Raw genomic sequence first — 18,734 nt, forward strand, 5'->3', positions numbered from 1 at the left:
GCCACGCGCCCACCTGAGGCCACGGGCCCCGCGTCCCGGCACCTCGCGTGTGACCGGTGCGCGCTCTCTCTCGCTTCCCTCGCCAGGAGTGGGAGCTGAAGAACGGGACGTAGAGGGAGCCCGCGAGACGCCGCCGCGGACGCCCGGACCCTCACGAGTATTTTTCTACTGTACGACGGTGCCCTTAAAGGAGTTTTCCCGCAGCCCCTGGTTCCCACTTGATTTGTTGCAGACGGGAGGGAGGAGAGGTACCCGAGACCACCCTCCGGCGACGGGCGGGGCCCGTCCACCAGGCGGGGCCTGTCCACCAGCCGCAGGCCGGAGGGGCGCTGGCCGAGCGGGGGAGGGGCGGGGACCGAGGGCCGTGTGGCCCCTGCAGCGAGGTGGCCGTCTGCCTCGGGCTGCACAGCTGGCGGCCTCGGGGGAGCGTGTGGCCACCTGTCTCTGCGCCCCTCGCCCGGTCCCTCGTCCCTGGAGGAGAAGGCCCAAGACGCTGCGCCGTGAGGTGTTTCCACCTTTCCGTCTCTTCTGGACGGACGCTTCGTGGCCGGGAGGAAGTGCCATCCGTCCTTTGGGAAGGTTTGAGCATTTCCCGTGAGCGCTGCGCCCCACGCTCTGGGTTGGTAGAGCCCCCGCCTGCCCCCGCTGCTGCTGCACAGCTCCGCCCCGCACCCTCCCCACCCCCCTCTGCCCCGGCAAGGCCTCCCCTCTCCTGCCCCCGCTGCTGCACCCGGGGAGCTGGGGGCCCAGCGGGGTGCACGGTTAGCCGGCCTGTTGAGGGCCTCCCCAGGCCCATTGCTGGCGGGTCCATCCTGTGAAAAGGAGGCAGGTCCTGGGAGTCGCAGTTACGGAACTGGGACATTGCAAAGTGCGGGGGGGGGGGGCCCTCCCCGAGCGCCCAGCCAGCCCCTCCCCCGCCTCCATGTGCACACTGAAGCCGTGAGCGCGTCCGTGGACTGGGCCTGGTGGGCCTCTCCACCACCTGTCTCATCTGCCTCCCGTGCGCTGTTCCTGGGGGTGCCCAGGGGCTGGGGCACAGGAGGGACAGGGAGAGTGGCCACTGCACCGTGGCCTCGGAGCCAGACTCCCCTGCAGGGACCCTCGCGGGGCTCCGTCATGAAGGGTCCGTCCCCAGAAGCCCTCTCCCAGACGGGGGGCCGCGGCGAGGGGTGGGCGACACGGCCGTGGCCGGCCCCTGGAAGGAGGCTCCCATCCCGGGTGGGGACTGACAGCAGCACAGCAGGGTCCCCTACTCGTCCCCGAGACCTTCTGCACGCACGTGCGGGGCCCCTGGGACCGGACCGCTGTCCCGTGTCCTGGGCTGACCAGAGGTGACAGGCTCAGCAGGAAGCTGGTGTCGGGGACATTCCCCACGCTGCGCAAGGGGCCTGCACCTGGGGCCTGACGCCACTGCAGAGCCGCCTGCCACCTGGCACTGCCCTCTGACCCCTTCCCACAGGGCAGCAGTCCGAGGGACATCCCACCAGCACGCAGTGGGGGGCCTCCCGGGGCGTCCGCAGAGGACACTGGGGTGGGGCGCAGGGCCGTCCGCGGTCCGGCCGCTCCTCCGGGACGGAAGGCCCGTCTCCGTTCATCTTTGCTGCCGTCGGGCAGACACGGCTTCTCCGGTTAAGGCTGCGTCCGTGGGCCGTGCCCAGGGTCCGGGGCCCCCGACGCTCCGGCTTGGCGGACGCGTGTGGTGTGCGTAAAGCCCGGTTCTAAATTCCCTCCGACACCCCGCGCCCCGCACCTCTAGGGCGGGCTGGAGCCTTGCAGGTCTGGGAGCCGTCGGAAGGGGGCGCTGCGCGGCCGCCGGCGTCCCCGCGGCCAGCGGCTCCCCCCGCGCTCCAGGTTTGATCGGAAGTTAGCCTCAAGTCTTTGCTCCAAAGTAAGTTATTTATTTGTATATGTTCTATGAGTATAGTTTTTAATTTATGTCTGTACATACTAGACACGCACTGGGCACCGTGTCGGCGTTCTGACGGTGGTCTCGGTCTGCCTCCCTCCATCCCCGGGCAGCCGGCGGGCGGGCGCCGAAGCCCCGCTGCCCTGGGAGCAGGCAGACCCGCCGACAGGCGGTCGCGATCCAGGGGGCCCCTGCCCAAAAGGGAGAGAAACGTGGGGGGCGGCAGGGGCGGCCTCTCCTGGCCCCCCTCCCGCAGGCACCTGAGTCCGCACTGTCGGCCTCAGGCTCCAGCTTCCGGCTTTATTTTGGCAAAGTGCCATCAACCTTCAAAATCCCGCCCACTTTTATATTTTTATAATGTTTTTAACTCGCTCACCAGCTTTGCACAGAGGCTGGGGAAGGGCTTCCCGTGTCGCCGCCAAGGCCCAGAGCGGGGGTGGGCGTCCCCGGCTCCGCCGCAGGGCTGCCGCGTGGCGGGGGGAGGCCCGCCCCGCCGCCCCCCCAGCTCTCCCCGTGACTGGAGCCAGCCCGCCCCCAACGCCGAGCTCCCCTCACCGCCCCTGGGTGGTTACTGGCCATTTCCAAGAACCCCAAGGCCACTGTCATAGGTTAGGGGCCGGCCGCCCTTCGCGAAGTCTGCTTCAGAACGTGTCCGAGGCCCTGGGGCCGCCGGGGAGGAGCTGCGGGTTCCGAGGGGACCGCCCGGGGCAGGACTCCCTCACTGTGCTCAAGTCCTGTCTTCCCAGAAGACTGTTCGCCGCCAGCGTGCTGTTGGGGACCCAGCCCAGCAGCCGTGGTTTTCTGTTGATTCAAGGCCTGTGACAGGCCCCCCCGCGTCCAGCCTGTGGGTCCCGAGAGCACCCTTTCCCGAGCTTGGTGACCTGCGGTCTCCGCCAGGGTGCTCCTCGGGGTGTGAACCTGCGACCTTTGCCTTCCTCTGTTTTTCTGCAATGACGTGTGAGGGGAAAGGTCATTTCAAATCAGGGCGTAGCTTTAAAGAAGGTGATTGTTGTTATTTTGTTCCTGCTGTTACTGCTGTCTTGTCACTGCCCCTGACGGAGGTGGGGACAGCGTGAGACAGACCGCAAGTGGACGGAAGTCTCCGTGTCGTGCACACAGGACACTGCGTCACAGGGAGGGCGGAGCCACCGCTGCCTGGGACGCAGGCCCGGGCAGGACAGTGGGGCGCTGGCCGCAGACACGCCAGGCCCCCGGGCCCGGGGCCTCACCCCTGCGGGGCACACGCACCATCCGGGCCCTGCCTGTCGCCGTGGGGACACCTGGTCACAGTTCTTAGGGACCAAAGGGGTTTTTAATAAGATGTTCTTTGTACTTCGTTTTCTACTGAGAAGGGCTGTTTAAATTTCGCCACCGACTTTTAAATCACAGGTCTTCCTCACGGCCCGACCACGGCTGTCCACTGTGAAATGTTTTCATACAAGAATGTAATTATTTCCTTACTGTATTTTTTAAAAACTAAAGTCGTATTTAAACTCCTCTTTGAAAGAAGCAGGCAGGAATCAGGAAAGGTCTTGTTTAATCACGTATGTTGGTCGTGCCCACTTTAAGTGACTGTAAATACATTCCCCCTGCTTCTCGGCATGTTTAACCCATCGAGGGAAAGGCTGTACGGGAAGGAGGGTGCCCTGGGGAGGGGGGCACCCGGTCTCCACCCGCCCTCGGCGGCCTCGCCCCCGCGTCTTCCCTGTGGACTTTGCGGCCGCTCCACACAGCACGGCCTGACGGGCGCCGGCCTGCGGCGTGACTTGAGTGCGTGTTCTCAATAAAGCTCTGCCCTCCGACCTGGCCTCCGTGTCCTGACCCAATTGGCGTGATGGCAGGTGGGACAGACATGACCGGGTGTCTCTGGAACTGACCGCAGAGGGCCCTGGGCTGGGGGGGCGCGGGAAGAGGTGGGGGGAGGGAGGGGTCGGGGGTGCTTTGTGTCTATTAGCAGAAGGGCTTTCGGGAAAGACCCGTGGTTGGGGGGGTTTGGGGGGAGGGGGTTAAGTGGCTTTTAATCCACAGAGTCGAATATTCGATTCAAGACACGTCTGTGCACCTGCCTGGCGCCCAGCGCTGGATGTGGGACCAACCCAGTGTGACCGGTCCCAGGCAGCTCATGCCCGTGGGCAGGCAGGCAGCCCCGGTGCGGCTGGTTGGGGGCTCCCAGGGTCTGGGGCTCCCGGGGTCTCGAGGAAGGAGCTGCTGCCTCTGGGGCTGTGGGGGGCGGGGCAGGGCAGGGGCCGTGCCTGAGCCAGGTGGGTGTTTGAGCAGGATTCCACCAGGAGGGAGAAGGCCGCAGACTCCTGGAGGGCCCCTGGGGCGGCAATGACAAAAGCAGGAATAAACGGGACATACTCGGGGTCACGAAGTCCCCTGCCCTCGGACAGTGACGCCTCTGCCAGGCCCTGAGGCACAGAGGGGGAGGGCGGGGCACACGGGGCTTTGGAGGCTGACGGGAAGTGGGTTGGCAAGGTGGCAGAAGACCCCATTCAGGTCTCACCTGCGTGCAGCCTGCCCCCCCTCGGCCCCACCCAGCCCAGGGTCCACCCGACCAGCTGACCAGCGGCCCGCAGCAACGAGGCTGTCAGGGCCCGTCCTTCCTGCCAGCCCTCTCCACCCCCCTCAGACGCCTCCGTTGGGCTGCAGCCACCGCCCACGCACAGCGGCACCGGGCCCTCCCGCGAGTCCTCCCGGGGCTGTGCAGACTTCCCCGCAGCCTCCCTGGCGTCCGTCCTTGCTGGTGCTGCCCGCCCGGGGAGCAGGGGTGCTGCCCACCGCCACCAGTGGGGTCCTCCCAGGGCAGCCAGCAGGGCAGCTGCCGGGGTTGGGGGGCCCAGGCCGCCGGGGCCGCTCGGGAGGGGCTGTGTGTGCAGGTCTCCGGGGCCCTGCCGGGGGCAGGGGGGCGAGGGAGGCCAGCTCACTGGACCCCCAGAGGCGGTGGTTACCAGCAGCCGCAGCAGCAGCTGCAGCCGCAGCAGCAGCAGCCGTACGGCGGCTCCCTGTCCTTGCACGCACCCCGACACCGCGGCTGCCCGCCAGCGTCCACCAGCCCTTGGCTGAGAGGAGGAGACCTGAGTTCCCCACTCCCGGACGGGGCGTGCGTCTCAGTGTTCTGCTGCGTCCTGTGCCCGTGAGGCGCTCCGACGTCCCGGCCTGTCTCCATGGTGGTCTCCCTGCTTTGGGCTCTGGCCACAGCCACAGCCGGCCTCGGCCCTGCCACGCTTCCCCCCGCCGCGCTCTGTCCGGGAGCTCGTGGGGCTTTCTGCTCTTCCCGTCCGCACTCAGACGTCCCCTTGGGTCGGGTCGACCTCCGCCCGTCGCTTGCGGGCCTGGTCTCGGGCCCTGGGCGTGGCCCTCCGAGGCCGGCGGCTCCGCCCCGCCCCCCTGCTGCCGTCTGAGCGAGTTCACCTGCCCTGGGGGGGCGAACGTGAACGCAGCTCCTGCGTTTCCACTCTCCCCTCACCCGACACCCGTGGGTGGCGCCTGCGCCCCGCTCCGCCGTGGACCTCACGGTCCTGTTTCGAAGGCACCATGTTTGCCTGCACTTCACATCAAAACGACACATTTTCCAGAACTTTCTCAGGCTTCCTTCAGCAAGCTCCCGTCCACAAGACGGGTCTCCTCCCCAGCCGCAGCCCCGGGCTGTTGCAAACCGGGAGGATCGCCTTCCCAGCCCGAGGCCGGCCGCCATCTTTCCCCCGTTACTCGCCCTCGGGTGAGGCGCGCCCCCTGCAGGCGCAGTGCTCCCCGGCGGGCGCCGGTGCTGTGCGCCCCGCTCCCCGCGTTTGTGGCTGATGGAGCCCTGTCCCGCACGCAGCCCCCAGACGAGTCCCCGGACCTAGCGGGCCGTGGGCGTGCGCACCTCCAGAACTGAGCCCACGGTCTGCAGTGGGGGCTGCAGGCCCGGCCTCGACCTCTGCCGCCTGTGCAGCGTTCTGTGGCTGTCCTCTGTCCCCAGCGCAGAGACACGCGCGGCCCCCCCTGGTTGGGGGAGGGGAGGAGCACGTGACTCACGACTAACGCAGTGAGCGCCCACCTCCGGGACGGCCACGCAACCCGACCGGAGGCCCCGGACTCCGTGAAAAGACGCCCAGTCTGGAGCCGCTGCAGCCACTCTGTGCCCTGCGGCCCCCCGGGGTCCCCGCACTTGAGCGCTGGACCTCCGCTGAGCGGAGCAGGCCGTCACCTAAGTCCTCCCTGAGCCGCGGCGGCAACCCGGGTCCCCAGTGGGGCCTCCAGCTGCCGGCACTTCTACCAGCGTCCTCGGCCAACCCGCCACCTCTCGCTCCCGACGAGACCGAGACCACCGAGCCAGGCCTGCTCCTGTCCCCTGCAGCCCCGGCCCCCTCCTCACTCCCAGCCCCCAGCCCAGCTGCGTCTGTGGCCGCCTGCGCCCCCCCCCACCCCACCCCCGTGTCCGGTCCCTGCTCACCCCGGGACTCTGCCCCGCCGCCTCCCTCCGCACCCTCTCTCTGCGCAGTCCCACCCCACGCGCACAACACCCTCTGCATACCCCCCCCGCCCCCAGCCTCACCTGCACCCGGCCACTGCCCAGATCCTCCGAGTCGCGGGAACATTCTAGAAAGCGTCATTACGCACACTAGTTCCTCCCTTTCCGTGACGAGCTCTACCCATTCGCGGAGGGCGTCCGTGCTCTCACGCCCGCCCTCGCCGCCCCGCCCACCCCGCAGAGACACCGCCCCCACCCCTGCCGACTCTTGTGCGCCTCGCTGCCCTCCGCTGGGAGGGGGAACAGGGCCCCCATCGTGTGCGGCTGGTGCCCGCATGGTGCGTGGGCGCGTGTGACGAGTGCCCGCACTGGTGGCCGAGGGCCACACCGACGGGCAGCTGTGCCCTCACGATGGCCTCCCGTCCCCATTGCCGCTGTGCAGGCGGCTCGGCCCCTCCTCCGCCGGCTCGCGGTGTGAGGGCCCCTCCCGCAGTCCTGAACTGGGCCCGAACCAGGCCAGGTGCCGGCTCCGCCCACGATCCCGCCTGCCCGTGCGACCCCGAGGCCCGGAATCCCTGCCAGGTGCGGTCTGCCAGGCCCGCCCTGTCGGTGATTGACAACCCATCGTACACCTGGTGGGGACGGCCCTGTCGGTGATGGACAACCCATCACACACCTGGCAGGGACGCCCAGCTGGCGCCCCTGAGTCCCAGGAGCTGTCAAGGCTGAGCTCGCTGCCCACGGGGACCTGCCGAGCCCAGCGGCAGAGGGGTGGCGGGCCGAGGCCAGGGGAGACTGGGAGCCGCCGTGCCGCGCCCTGGCCACCCAGGCCCGTGGGGGACCGCAGTGCTGGGCCATCGCTCCAGCAGCCTGAGGCTCAGGGCACGTTTTGACACCCAGTGAAATCTGGGGTGCAGCTGCCGACCTCCAGCACGCAGGCGGGGGGCGGGGGGGCGTTTCCCCTTTCATGGGAACCGAGTGTGGTGGGGTTTTTCTGCAGGCTGGTCACTGAGCAGGCCAGCGACTGTCCACGTGCAGAGACCGGTCACTCTCCCCAGGGACGGAGGGTGCTGCCAGCCTGGGCCGCATCCTGGGCCCGGGGTCACGTCTGGGGCTGGACAGCTGGGTCAGGGCTGATGGGGGCGGGGGGCAGCTCTGGGGTGCTGAGAGGGCCTGGTTCGGGGTGGGCCGTGCAGAGGGTTCACGGAAGCCGAGCTGGGTGCTGTTGGGAGGGGCGTGGCCAATGGCCCTTGTCCGGGAGAAGGGCCTCGGCAACACTGAGGCCATGATCGCCACTGAATGTTTTGGGGGAGGAGGGTCCCTCCATGTTGGGAGGTGACTGGGACATGCTCTTGGTTTTATCTCCGTCCCTCACGGTCACAGGACCTGGTCAAGGTGCTGCTGACACTGTGGCGCATGGAGCGCCCCACTTCTGGATTCTGGGGGCCGACTGCAGGGCTGCGCCCCCTGCTGGCGGGATGGGGTGCGGGGCGGGGGGCCCTGCCGCCCTGCAGGGCAGGGAGCCGGGACGCATGGGGAGCGCCCCAACAGCTGACCGGGCCATTCCCGCCCCGCTGGCCGCCTGTCCTGACGCAGTGACCAGGAGGGTTAAGGTCAGGGCGCATCTCTGGGGTCCCGCTGAGTTACAGAGTCGTAATGAGGCAAACGCCGACCACAATCTTTGTTAAAAGCATCACACGTGATTTATTGACTCTGTAAAAGGAAAAATTAAAAAGACCCCATCGCGTCTCTGTTGTGCGCGTGAACCGAGGACGGCGTGGCCCGGAGCCTGCGTGAGCCCCGGCCACGAAGAACCCCGAGTGTGCGCCCGTCTGTGTGGGCGTGGGGTGGGGGCGCGGGAGGTGGCCAGGTGCCTCCTCCTTCCCGGTTCCTGGGCCCGCACACCCACCACACTCGGAATGGAGGTGGTGACACGGAGTTCAAGGAACACGACCAGGGGGCGCCCCGCCCGGACCGCAGGGAGAGTGAGCGGAGGGATCTGAGGCCCGAGTAGTCGCGCCCCCCAGGCACCGGTGCGCTGGGGGAAGGGCCCTGTGTCCAGGGGACTCCATGCTGACCTTGACCTTGGGCCTGGACACCATCTGACACTCACGGGACAGCCAGGTGGGGTGGCCGGTGGGACCCGGGGCTCCCTGAGGTGTCTTTGGAGACCACCCGTGGGCCGGGCAGGAAGGGGGTTTGCGGCACAGGCCCAGAGAGCCCAGCAGCCCCTTCCCCCATCGCCTCGCTGGGCCCCGCCTGGGTCCGAGGGGGGCGGGCACTTGGAGAAGGCACCTGGGAGCACCGGCTGGTGGGCCCACCCTCCCCGTGGCCCCAGAGTCCCCACTTGGGACGTGGCGCTGGACTGGCGGGACAGCCCACTCCATCAGGGGGCTATTCTGGGGGTGTGGCTGCGCCCCCAGGCCTCCTGTGGCCCCAGGGGACACAGGCTAACATCCCGCAGGCTCCATTCTGGACTGGCCCGGGCCAGGCCGCCTGAGCGCGCCCTGCCTGGTGGGGGTGGGGGGCGTGGGGCTGGGAGGGGCGTGGGGGGAGACGGACCTCTGGCCTCAGGGCAGAAGGCGAGATTCGCCCACACGCTCACACGCGCAGCCCGAGGCGGCGTCCCTGATTCTGGGCACGCGTGTGCGTGGGCTCCGCCATGGCCCGGGGCCCCTCTGCTCCTGTCCGTGCTGTGACCCGGGGCGGTCACGCCCTCTCGGGGCCTCGGTTCCTCCGCTTCACACGGGGGGCACGCTTGCTCCCCCTCCCCACCCTGCCTGGTTCCTGGGCTCCCACGCGGGTCCCTGAGGCTGTAGGAGACTGTGTAGACCTGGGGTCTCTGCGGGCACTCCCGCCACGGCGCCCCTGCTGACTGGCTGCGGAGGTGCGGGCCCTGGCCCTGCCCTGTGGCGAGGGTGCTGGGGTTCCCAGAAGGGGGCTCTGACAGCCCCCCGGTGGCTGCCAGCTGGCCACAACGACAGAAAGCAGAGCGAACCTGCAACAGCCTGCAGAGGTGTGTGTGTATTACCTGCAGCTCCAACAGAGGAGGGGCAGCGGGGGGGTGAGGGGGTGGGGGGGTGGGGGGGGCTGGGTCACAGCTCGGGGCATTCTGGAGGGCCGGCCGGCGTGCAGGCAGGAGCCGCCTTCCTGGGGTGGGCGGGGAGGGCTCGGTGTCGGTGCCCGCGGGCAGGGGCGGGGCGGGGCGGGTCCGTGGTTCTGGGAGGGCGGGCGGCCAGGCAGGCGCAGCTCCCTGTCCCCAGGGCAACCGCCCTGGCCACCAGAAGCCAGGCCTGGGCTGGGGCCACAGGGTGCGGAGCGCCGGGCAGCGTCTGAGGTGCAGGGGCAGAGATGTGCCCAGCGTCGGGTGGGGGCGGCGGGCGGTGCCGTGGGCCCGGCGTCCAGGGAGGGGGGCCATCGGCAGGCCCCCCGAGCGTCCCATGAGCTGAGCAGAGGCAGGGGCGTCTGTCGCCTCGTGCGGGGACAGCTGGAGGAGGTGGCTTCTCCGCGGGTCTCTGAGGGGGTGCCGGCCCCGGCACCGGCGCGTCTGTGGCGCTGCGCCCCCACGGGGCGGAGCCACGGAGAGGAGACTGCGTGGGCGCGGCCCGCACGGGCATCAGCTCACCAGGTAGCTGTGCATTTCCCGGGAGTCCACGCTGAGGACCACGCCGGAGTGGCTCCCTAGGAGACAGAGACGCCTGCCCGTGAGCAGGGGCCCCTGGGCTGGAGCGGGCAGGAGGGGCGGGTGGTGGGGCCGTGCGGGACACAGGGCCGGCCTCGGCTGACGCCACGGGGACAGAGTGTGGTGGGCCCTGGCGGTCCCTTCGGCTGTGCGGGTGGCACCTGGATGCGGTGGGGTCCCCGCGTGTCCTAGGGAGTGCCTGAGTGGGTGCCGTCACAAGCAGCGAGCCCCTCGGGTCTCCAGGGGCGAGGCCACGGCCAGCCCCTGCTGCCGCACCCACCGACCTGCGGCGGGGCTGGCCAGGCACCAGGCATCGGCAGCAGGGGGGTGCAGGAGGGGCTGCGCCCCCTCCAGGCGGTGGGCTCTGTGGGCCGGTGTGGCATGGCTGGGAGGTGGCGGGGGGGGGGGTGGGCACGGTGACATCAGAGACGCAGGGGCGGCCCTGGGGGCTGCCTTCCGAGAGCAGGGGGCAGCTGCGGGGCCCGAGCCGGTGGGACCCAGAGTGGCTCCTGGTGACCTGCCCCTGCCCCCTGGCCCGGTGGCACCGCCAGGCGGCGGGAGGGGGCCTGCGCCTCACTGCTGGGGGAGCCTTTGTCAGGGTCACCCTCCACGGCCTCGGCGTTGACGTGGGGACGGCAAAGGAAAATGCCCGGGGTCACCCAGAGCCTCTGCAGCCACCTGTCACTCGGCTGCAAGGCCACCTGCCTGTGGGGGGGCCCAGGCTGCGTGGGAGGGCGCGTGGCCCCCCTGCCCCAGGGGGCGGGGTGGAGACCTGGCCGAGGGGCCTCTCTGGGCGCAGGGCGGCCACCTGGGGGGCCTGGGCGTGGGGGGCAGGCCATTGGCCTTGGAGCCGCTGGGCCGGGTATGACTCTGGCTCCACCTCTGATCGGCTCGGTGACTCAGGGAGAGTGGGGGACCGCCCTGGCCCTCGGCTTCGGTCATCTGTCCGGTGACATGTGCTGGGTGCCAGCCCTCGGGCAAGCCCGGGAAGCGCTAAGCCAGCCAGGGCCCCAGAGAGGGGGGCTCCGGGCACTGTGGTCATCGCTGTGTACCAGGGGCTGCGGACCCTCACTCCGAGAAGAGCTCGTCTGGGACCCAGGATGGGGGGCGGGGCACCGGAGTGAGGGGCGAGGAGCCACCAGGTGGCCCCTCCGCTCAGAAGACGCCCTGCTCCGGGGGCTGCACAGCGACCGCGCCCACCGAGTGCCCAGAGTCTCAGGCTCTCCCTGCTGCACCTGGTGGGGGTGGGGGGTGGGGGGGGTCCCCGAGCAAAGCCGAGTCTGGGACTGGGAACGGCAGTGCACAGGTGGCAGCGTCCCCGGGCGTGGTGCCGGGGGGTCAGCCCTGTGGGGAGCAGGCGGGCTGGGGGCGCTGAGGGGATGACTGGGGAGGGGCCCCGCCTCCTCCTGGAAACCAGCCTCCCATCCTCTCCCGCCGTCTGGACGTTCAGGGGCTGCCGGGCGTGGTGTGCCGGCGCCACGGGCCTCACCACCTCGTCAGAGGGAGGGGCCACGCCGCACTGCTGGCGGAGGGGCCGTGGGAGGTGGGCGGGGCGTCCGCAGGGCAGGCGTTACCTAGAGTCTGCGAGTCGAGGTCGTCGTCCGCGAACCCCGCGCCCTGGACGGCGCCCGGGACGCCCTGGCTGTGGTTCATGGGGCTGGTCATCTCCTGCTCCTTGTCGCTGTGCATCTGGGCGTACACGGTCCTGCCGGGGCGCTTCCTGGGGGCAGAGCGGGGCTCAGGGCTCCCCCGGGCCACCGGCCCCCCGACGCACCCCGCGGGGCCCAGACCGCCCCTGTGTGGGGGGCAGACGTGCTCCCGGGTCTTATCTCCTGCCCCATCCCTGCCGCAAGCCCCCTCCTCCAGGAAGCCCTCCGTCCTGTGAGCTCAGGCAGCACACAGGGTGCTCGCTGCCTGTCGGCGTCCCTGGTGACCGGGCTGAGGACAGGGCGAGGGTGTTTCCCTCGCTTGTCACCCCGCTGCCCACTGACTCAGGGGCGGCAGCCGTGGCTGCTCCGAGCCTGGGCTCCTCTCGGGGGGTGGGGGGCCCCGCAGAGGAGTAGGAGTGGGGGCCCCTGGGCTGTGAGGGGCGGGGCACCAGAGGGGTGGCCTTGCCTTCTGCACTTGTAGAGGAGGAAGGCTCCCACCGCAGACGCGCCGGTGACCAGGAGGACGGCCGCCACCCAGTAGGTGCCGCTCTCCGCCAGCTGCAGGGAACCTGCGACGGAGCTGCCGTGAGCAGCCAGCGCGGTGGGGCGCCCAGCCCGTCCAGGGAGTCCAGGCCGGGCCGGCGTTCACATAGACGGGCAGGGTGTCCCGAGAGGCGGAGGGGGAGCCCCACCCCGGGCCCCTCCCGGATGAGGGTGCCCCGGCTGTTAGCTGTGGATGCGGACAGAGCCCCCTCGGCCCGCGCCGCGCGGGAACCGCCTGCCAGCCCGTCTTTCTGGGGCGCAGGGAAGCTCTCCCAGTTCTGAGAGATCCTGGCCCCAAGGGGGCCGGACACGCAGGACCGGCGGGGACGGTCGCACAGCGGAGTGGGGAGCTCCTGTGGCCGCGGCGGAGGGGAGCCTGGGCCCGTTTTCACTGGAGGTGAGCGCCAGGCAGGCAGGCAGGGGTGGCCCGTGGGCAGCGGCGGCTCCCGTCCCCAGGTCCCCAGGAACGGTGTCCTCATTGGAGGGGCCTGGACACTCTCCCCCCAGGACCCGCGGGGGAGCCCAGCCGGAGCCGGGCCGCGGTGGCTCTGGGACTCACCCGTGTCCGCCTCCCTCACAGCCACCAGGACCGGGACCCCGGCCCGCAGGAGGAAGCTGACCTTCTGTGCGCCCAGCGCCTGCCGGACAGGGGCGAGCATCTGCGGGGGGGCGGGCGTCAGGGGCCTTGGGCCCGGGCGGGGGGCTGGGCAGATGCTCAGGTGTTGCTGCTCCGCTGGCGGGGCAGAGGTGTGGCGAGGCTGTCCCTGAGGCGCCCCCTCTGCCTGGGGAGGGGGTCCTGCCTGGCACCCCCACCCCGCCTGGGGGCCCACATGGGTCCCAGAGGGGCAGAAACAGGTGGGGAGGGCCTGCGCCCAAGTTGGCTGTGCCTCTTGGGGACCACGAGCCACCAGCTGCCACCGAACTGGCAGGGGGGCTGCGGCAGCTACCTGGTCCCAGGTGAGGCTCTGCTTCGGCGGGGGCGGCAGCACGTACAGGTCGGCCACGGTGGGCAGCCCCGGCCTCACCACGGTCAACAGCAGCTCCTCGGCCACGCCCGTCTCCTGTGGGACGAGGACCAGGCACTGGGCCCACGCTGCAGAGCCCCAGGGGTACCCCTGCCCCGTGGCCTGCCCGAGGCCTGGCCGTCTGTCCTGCTCTCTGTTCCCGACCTGCACCGCCTCCTACAGCCCCCTCTGGTCCCTCAGGCCTGGGCCTCCCACACCGGCCTCCACTCAGCCAGGCCGGGCCCCTCCTGGCTGCTCCTCACACCGTGGCCACGGGGAGCAGCCCCTCCCGGGCTCAGGCCCTCCCAAACCCACCACGCTCAGCTCACGCAGCCCTGCTGCCTCCCGGAAGTCCCAGGCTAAGCACTTCCATCTGGCAAACTCCTACGCACCCTTCAGTGCCCAGGGCGATACGCCCGGTTTTGTTAGCAGGCCGAGAGGAGGCGCGGCCAGAGTGGGCCTCAGCCTGTGACGGCCGTGGGTGACCCTAGGGGGCAGTCTTTCCCACGGCCCAAGGGCGGGGGCGTCCCACCCCCAGCCGGATGCCCGCCTTCTGTCAGCTCTCCGTGGGCGTCCCGAGGGCAGCCGGCCCCCGGGGTCTCCGCCCTGTGCCCAGGGCCGGGCTCAGGAGACAAAATTGATTTGAAGAGGTTCTGGGCCGCTGGAGAACATTACAGCTCCGTATGTCTCGTGCACACAGCTGGCGCTCACTAGGTGAGCTTGGCAGGTGCAGGCCCGTGCCCGCCCTGCAGGTGACGTCCAGCCTCCTGTGCCCCCGAGCCATGGCAGGCAGCCACCCTGGCTGGCTCCTCAGCACCCGCCAGCTGGACTGAGGGCTGGATTCGTGGGACCGAGCGGTGGCCGCACCCACCCTGCCCTGCCCTGGGGCCCTGGGGTCCCCCAGCTTTGCTTAGGCACCCACAGGTGCTGGGGAGGCTGTGGCACTGGTGGGGTGGGGGTACCTTGGCGAGGAGCTGGGTGACCAGCTGGCCGACCTCCTCCCTCCACTCGGGGGTGTTGGGGTTGTAGGCGTCCAGGCCCTGGGAGAACTGCAGGGGCAGCACCTGAAACCGAGCTGGGGTGGCAGAGGGGGGGGCGGTTGGCCCTGCGCAGCCGCAGCCGCAGCCGCAGCCGGGCTCAGGGCCTCCCGGAAGGCGGCCACACACCCTGGGCGGCCCCGGCCGGCCCCGGGGCTCGGACCCCACGCCCGGTTCTGGAAACTAAGGCCTCATCTTGTGTGTCCAGAGCTGCCCCAGGCGGCGCCCTCGTCACTGGCCGCCGTCTAAGAACAGTAGTCACGAGCTCGGCGATGACGAAGAGGAGGAGGAGGAGAAGGAGAGGGGAGGAGGAGGGGGTGGGGGTCCCGGCGCGAACCAGCCTGAGGTCTGCCCCATTCACTCACAAGGACACCCCCCCACTCCAGGGTGGCCGCCTGTCCTCCAGGATCCAGAGACTTGGACCGGGCGGGTACCCCCACCATAGTAAGAGTCCTAGAGGGCGGGGGCCCCACCTCCTCTTCTGCTCACTTCCTGGGTCCCCGGCTCAGAGGCCCGCTGTGGAGCCACAGTGGGGGTGGGGGGGTTGCGAGACGAGCAGGGTGCTGGGTCCCCCCCCCCAGGCCAGCCTTGCTTCCTCACGCAGGAAGTGGGAGGAGTTCTTCTCCGTGGGGCGAGCCGCTCTCGAGACCTAGGCGCTCAGCCTCCCCCACGGGCACCGCGTTGGAAAGGAACGCTGAAACACGCTGTTTACCGGTGACACCTACGGTGTCACCTACGAAAGAACTGGGGGACTCCGCCGACGCTGGCGAGGACCGGCAGACAGACGCGGCCCCGTGCAGAGCCCTGCTGGGTCTCTGCACCCAGGGCCACCCTCCAGAAGCAGGAGCTGAGCAGGCACTCCCGTGCACAGTCGCGTGGAAGGAGATAAAACGCCCAGGAATAAATTTAACCGAGGAGGCAGGAGACCCACACACCGAAGACCGTAAGACACTACGGGGAAGAAGTTGAAGGCACAAACAGATGTTCTGTGCTCGCGGACCGGAAGGATTGATACTCTTCAAATGCCCACACCACCCAAAGCAATAAAGCAATCCGCAGATCCAAGGCCATCCTGTCCAAATTCCAGTGACGCCCCGGCCGGGTGGCTCGGTTGGTTGGAGCATCCTCCCATTCACCAAAAGGCCACGGGTTCGATTCCCGGTCAGGAAGTGTAAGGCAGGCAACGGGTGCATGTTTCTCTGTCTCTGTCTCTCTCTCTTTCCCTGTCCCCTTTCGTCTCTCTCTAAATTCAATAAACATGTCCTGGGTTCAGGGTTAAGAAACAATCCCAATGACATTTTTCCACAGAAATAGAGAACACAGTGGCAGTTTTGCACAGACACAGCACAACTCAGCCACGGCCGCCTCCAGAAAGAACAGCGCGGCACACACCACGCGCTGATTCCAGGCCACGCCGCGAAGCCGCGGTGCTCCGAGCGCGTGGCGCCGGCCGCAGACAGACGCGGCGCAGAACGGGCAGCCCAGGAGTAACGCACGTCCCCGCGGCGACCGATCTGTGTCCAAGGGGCGGAGGACGAACCACGGGGGGCGGGGGGGGGGCACGCTGTTCAGTGCGCGGTGTGGGGGGGCTGGGCGGCCCTGCGGGAGGTAACTCGACAGGACCCCCGTCTCCGCCAGCACAAAACTGACTCCGGATGGGTCAGAGCTGAAACCGCAAAACTTCTAGAAGGAGGCAGGGCACCAGTGAGCTCCTAGACATTGACCTTGGCGGTGAGTGAGTGGCTTTGACGCCAAAAGCAGAGGCCAAGAAAGCAAAGCTGACCACGTGGGCCCACGTCACACCAAAAGCTTCCCCAGAACAACAGGGTCAGCAGGTGAGAAAGGAGACCCAACCGATGGGAGAGAATATTTGCAATCGAGTGTCTGATAAGGGCTCAATATCCAGAATACATAAAGAACTCATAGAACTCAATGGCAAAAAATAAAGTCCAACTTTAAGAAGAGTCAGAGGACCTGAGAGACCTTTTTCTCCAAAGAGGACGCACCAGCCAGGTGTGCAACAGTACACTCGGCCCGAGGACTGTCAGAAACGCGAATCACGACCGCAGTGACACACCCCGCACACCCGCCAGAGCGGCCGTGGGCACAGAGACCGGAGACAGACGTGCCCGCGAGAGTGTGGGGGACGGGCCCCTCGTGCCCGGTGGGTGGGGGCGGGAACTGCTGCAGCCGCCGCGGAAGGCGGCGTGGAGGCTCCTCGAACGGTAAACAATGGAACGGCCACGTGGTCCAGCAACCCCACTCCTGGGCATGCGTCCCACGCGGGAAGGCACAGGCAGCGCCTGCTCCCTGCCATGTGGCTCACGACGGCTGGGGCGCAACCGCCCAAGTGCCGGCGGCAGACAGGTGAGAGACGAGGCCGCGGTGACAGTCGTGCGGCCGTAGCAGAAGGGAACTCCGCCGCCCGCGCCGGCGCGGACGGACCTCCAGGGCGTCGGGCTCCGGAAATGACGCGGGCAGGCGGGCAAAGGCAGGGTCTCAGCGGTGCGTGGGAGGGGACACAGCGTGACTCCAACAGCGCGGGCTCACGGGCCCAGAGGACAGGGCGGTGGCTGCCGGGGGTGGGGGAGGGGGAGGGGGAGGGCACAGGCAGCAGGCCCGTCCGGCCGTGAACCGAGCCGTCCCGGGGAGGTCCCGTGCAGCGCAGAGACAGCAGTCTACCGCGCCGTACCGCTCATGCGCGCCAACGCCGGATCGCTGCTGCGCACGCGCAGCCGGCGTGGCGTGTGGCGGCTGCGTCGGTGAAGAGTCGGCCCCGCGCTGCCCTGCAGCTCGGCTCGGGGCCGGGTGCTCGTCCGGGAGCCACGGGCGTGGCCGGGGCGGCCCCACTGGCCACCGGCCGAGGCTGCTGAGCCCAGGACAGGCTCGCTCTTAAAGCAAAGGGAGCTCGCAAGGGAGTGACGACGAGCCCACGGCACGCCGGCGGGGGGTCCTTCCCATTCTCAGGGGTCGTTTTCTACCGTCACGTCTGCTGTGAGGCCTCGGAGCCCCAGCGAGCACCGACCAACGGGACACCAAGGCAGAGTGGGCGCCCCCCCACAGCCTTCACCCTGAGGCCGCCGACCGCGCACCCAGGCGGTCCGTCCGCCAGGGACTCACCCAGCACGCGGATGACCTTGGAGTCCTGCAACACGGAGGTCCCGCAGGCGGCCTGCACGGTCACACGCACGTCCCCTGGGTCCGCAAACCGCGTCGTCACTGAGTTATTCAGGGACATCAAGGGCTGTGGGGACACGGCAGAGTCAGGGCTGGCCCTGCGGTCAGCCGGCGGCCCAGGGCCGCACTGACAGCGCCGAGCCCTGCTCTCGCTAGGGAATGGGGCAGCGGCTGGGGGCGTGCGGCGGGCCCCAGAGACACCTGCACGGACACACGCCCTTCCAGGCTGTCCCGAGTCTCCTGTGAGGACCTCGGAGGAGGCGGCCTCAGGCTGGGCCTCCACACCGACCCCCGCCCACCTCCCCGGCCCCGCCCACCGTCCCAGCCCCGCCCAGCTGTGGCCCCACACCCAGCGCAGCGCCCAGCCTGTGCACCCATCAGGACTGGGGGCAGCATTGCCATGGACCTCGCGGATGGGGGTGCAGAGGCTCTGGGGGTGCGGTGACCTGCCCGGAGAGCTCGGCCGACAGTGGCGGAGCCATGACTCAGACCCAGAGCCGGAACCCCTCCCCAGACCCACCCCACCCCCAGGAACAGCATCGGGAGCCCACCCCTTGCTGCCTGGCCCTGTGTCTGGGCCCTCGCTGCTGTTTGGGGGGGCGCTCAGCTTGGGGGTGCAGGGCTGCCCTTGGCTGACTGAGCGAAGGAGGCTTCTCCCTGGGTCTCGGGGAGCCCCAGACCGAGGGTGGGCCGCCTGGCCCCGCAGAAACTGCAGAAGCTCCCCGAGGCGTTCTGTCCGTGGGCTCCGCGCCAGGCTTCTGACCTGTGGTCCAGCTCCGTGACCCCTCCTCCGGGAAGCCCTCCCTGACCACCCCTCCTCGGACTAGAAATGGCCTGGCCTCCCCTGGGGCTGTCTGCCACCTTGCCGCCCCTTCCCGTGACACTGGTCCCACCCCACCTTGGGTCACCCACTGTGTTCCTGTCTCTTTCCCTGGGGACCAGGCAGGGTCTGGGCTGGCTCAGGTCCTGTGCTGACCACACATGGGCCACGACGCTCAGGGTGGAAGGACAGGGGTGCGTGCGTGCGCCCCCCCCCCCGCCCCCTGCACAGTGCTGGGCTCGGCCCTTCTGCCCCGGGGGGAGAGGGGAGCAGGGCCGGCGGGGGGCCGGGCCAGCAGCGGTCCGGGGCCCACGTACCTGCAGGCTCTGGCCGATCCACCAGTAGAAGACAGTGAAGTTGGGGTTCAGGGGCAGCAGCACGGCTGTGAGGTTCACGTCCTGGTTGGTGCCGATGGCAGGAACCACTTCGAGGTAGAGGGCCTTCAGGCGGGCTGTGGGGT

General features: G+C 69.4%; 2 protein-coding genes across 4 annotated transcripts in view; one reads left to right on the forward strand and one right to left on the reverse strand.

The window, feature by feature from the left end:
* Positions 1-2,371, forward strand: part of AFAP1 (actin filament associated protein 1) — an 82,775-nt gene extending 80,404 nt beyond the window's left edge. For all 3 annotated transcript variants that reach the window (XM_045834051.1, XM_045834050.1, XM_045834052.1), the window contains one exon: positions 87-2,371. In XM_045834051.1, the coding sequence (XP_045690007.1) occupies positions 87-113 (27 nt within the window). In that variant the 3' untranslated portion in view covers positions 114-2,371. The remainder of the gene's footprint in view (positions 1-86) is intronic.
* A 7,216-nt stretch (positions 2,372-9,587) lies between these two features.
* Positions 9,588-18,734, reverse strand: part of SORCS2 (sortilin related VPS10 domain containing receptor 2) — a 213,349-nt gene continuing 204,202 nt past the window's right edge. Inside the window, exons 20-27 of the mRNA XM_045834049.1 lie at positions 18,592-18,725; positions 17,398-17,521; positions 14,203-14,315; positions 13,184-13,297; positions 12,796-12,895; positions 12,160-12,262; positions 11,619-11,764; positions 9,588-10,043 (exon numbers count right to left, since the gene is read on the reverse strand). Coding sequence (XP_045690005.1) covers positions 9,979-10,043; positions 11,619-11,764; positions 12,160-12,262; positions 12,796-12,895; positions 13,184-13,297; positions 14,203-14,315; positions 17,398-17,521; positions 18,592-18,725 — 899 coding nt within the window. The 3' untranslated portion in view covers positions 9,588-9,978. The remainder of the gene's footprint in view (positions 10,044-11,618; positions 11,765-12,159; positions 12,263-12,795; positions 12,896-13,183; positions 13,298-14,202; positions 14,316-17,397; positions 17,522-18,591; positions 18,726-18,734) is intronic.

Source organism: Phyllostomus hastatus, unplaced genomic scaffold, assembly GCF_019186645.2.
Source record: "Phyllostomus hastatus isolate PE091 unplaced genomic scaffold, TTU_PhHast_1.1 phas_contig_196, whole genome shotgun sequence".
NCBI lineage: Eukaryota > Metazoa > Chordata > Mammalia > Chiroptera > Phyllostomidae > Phyllostomus > Phyllostomus hastatus.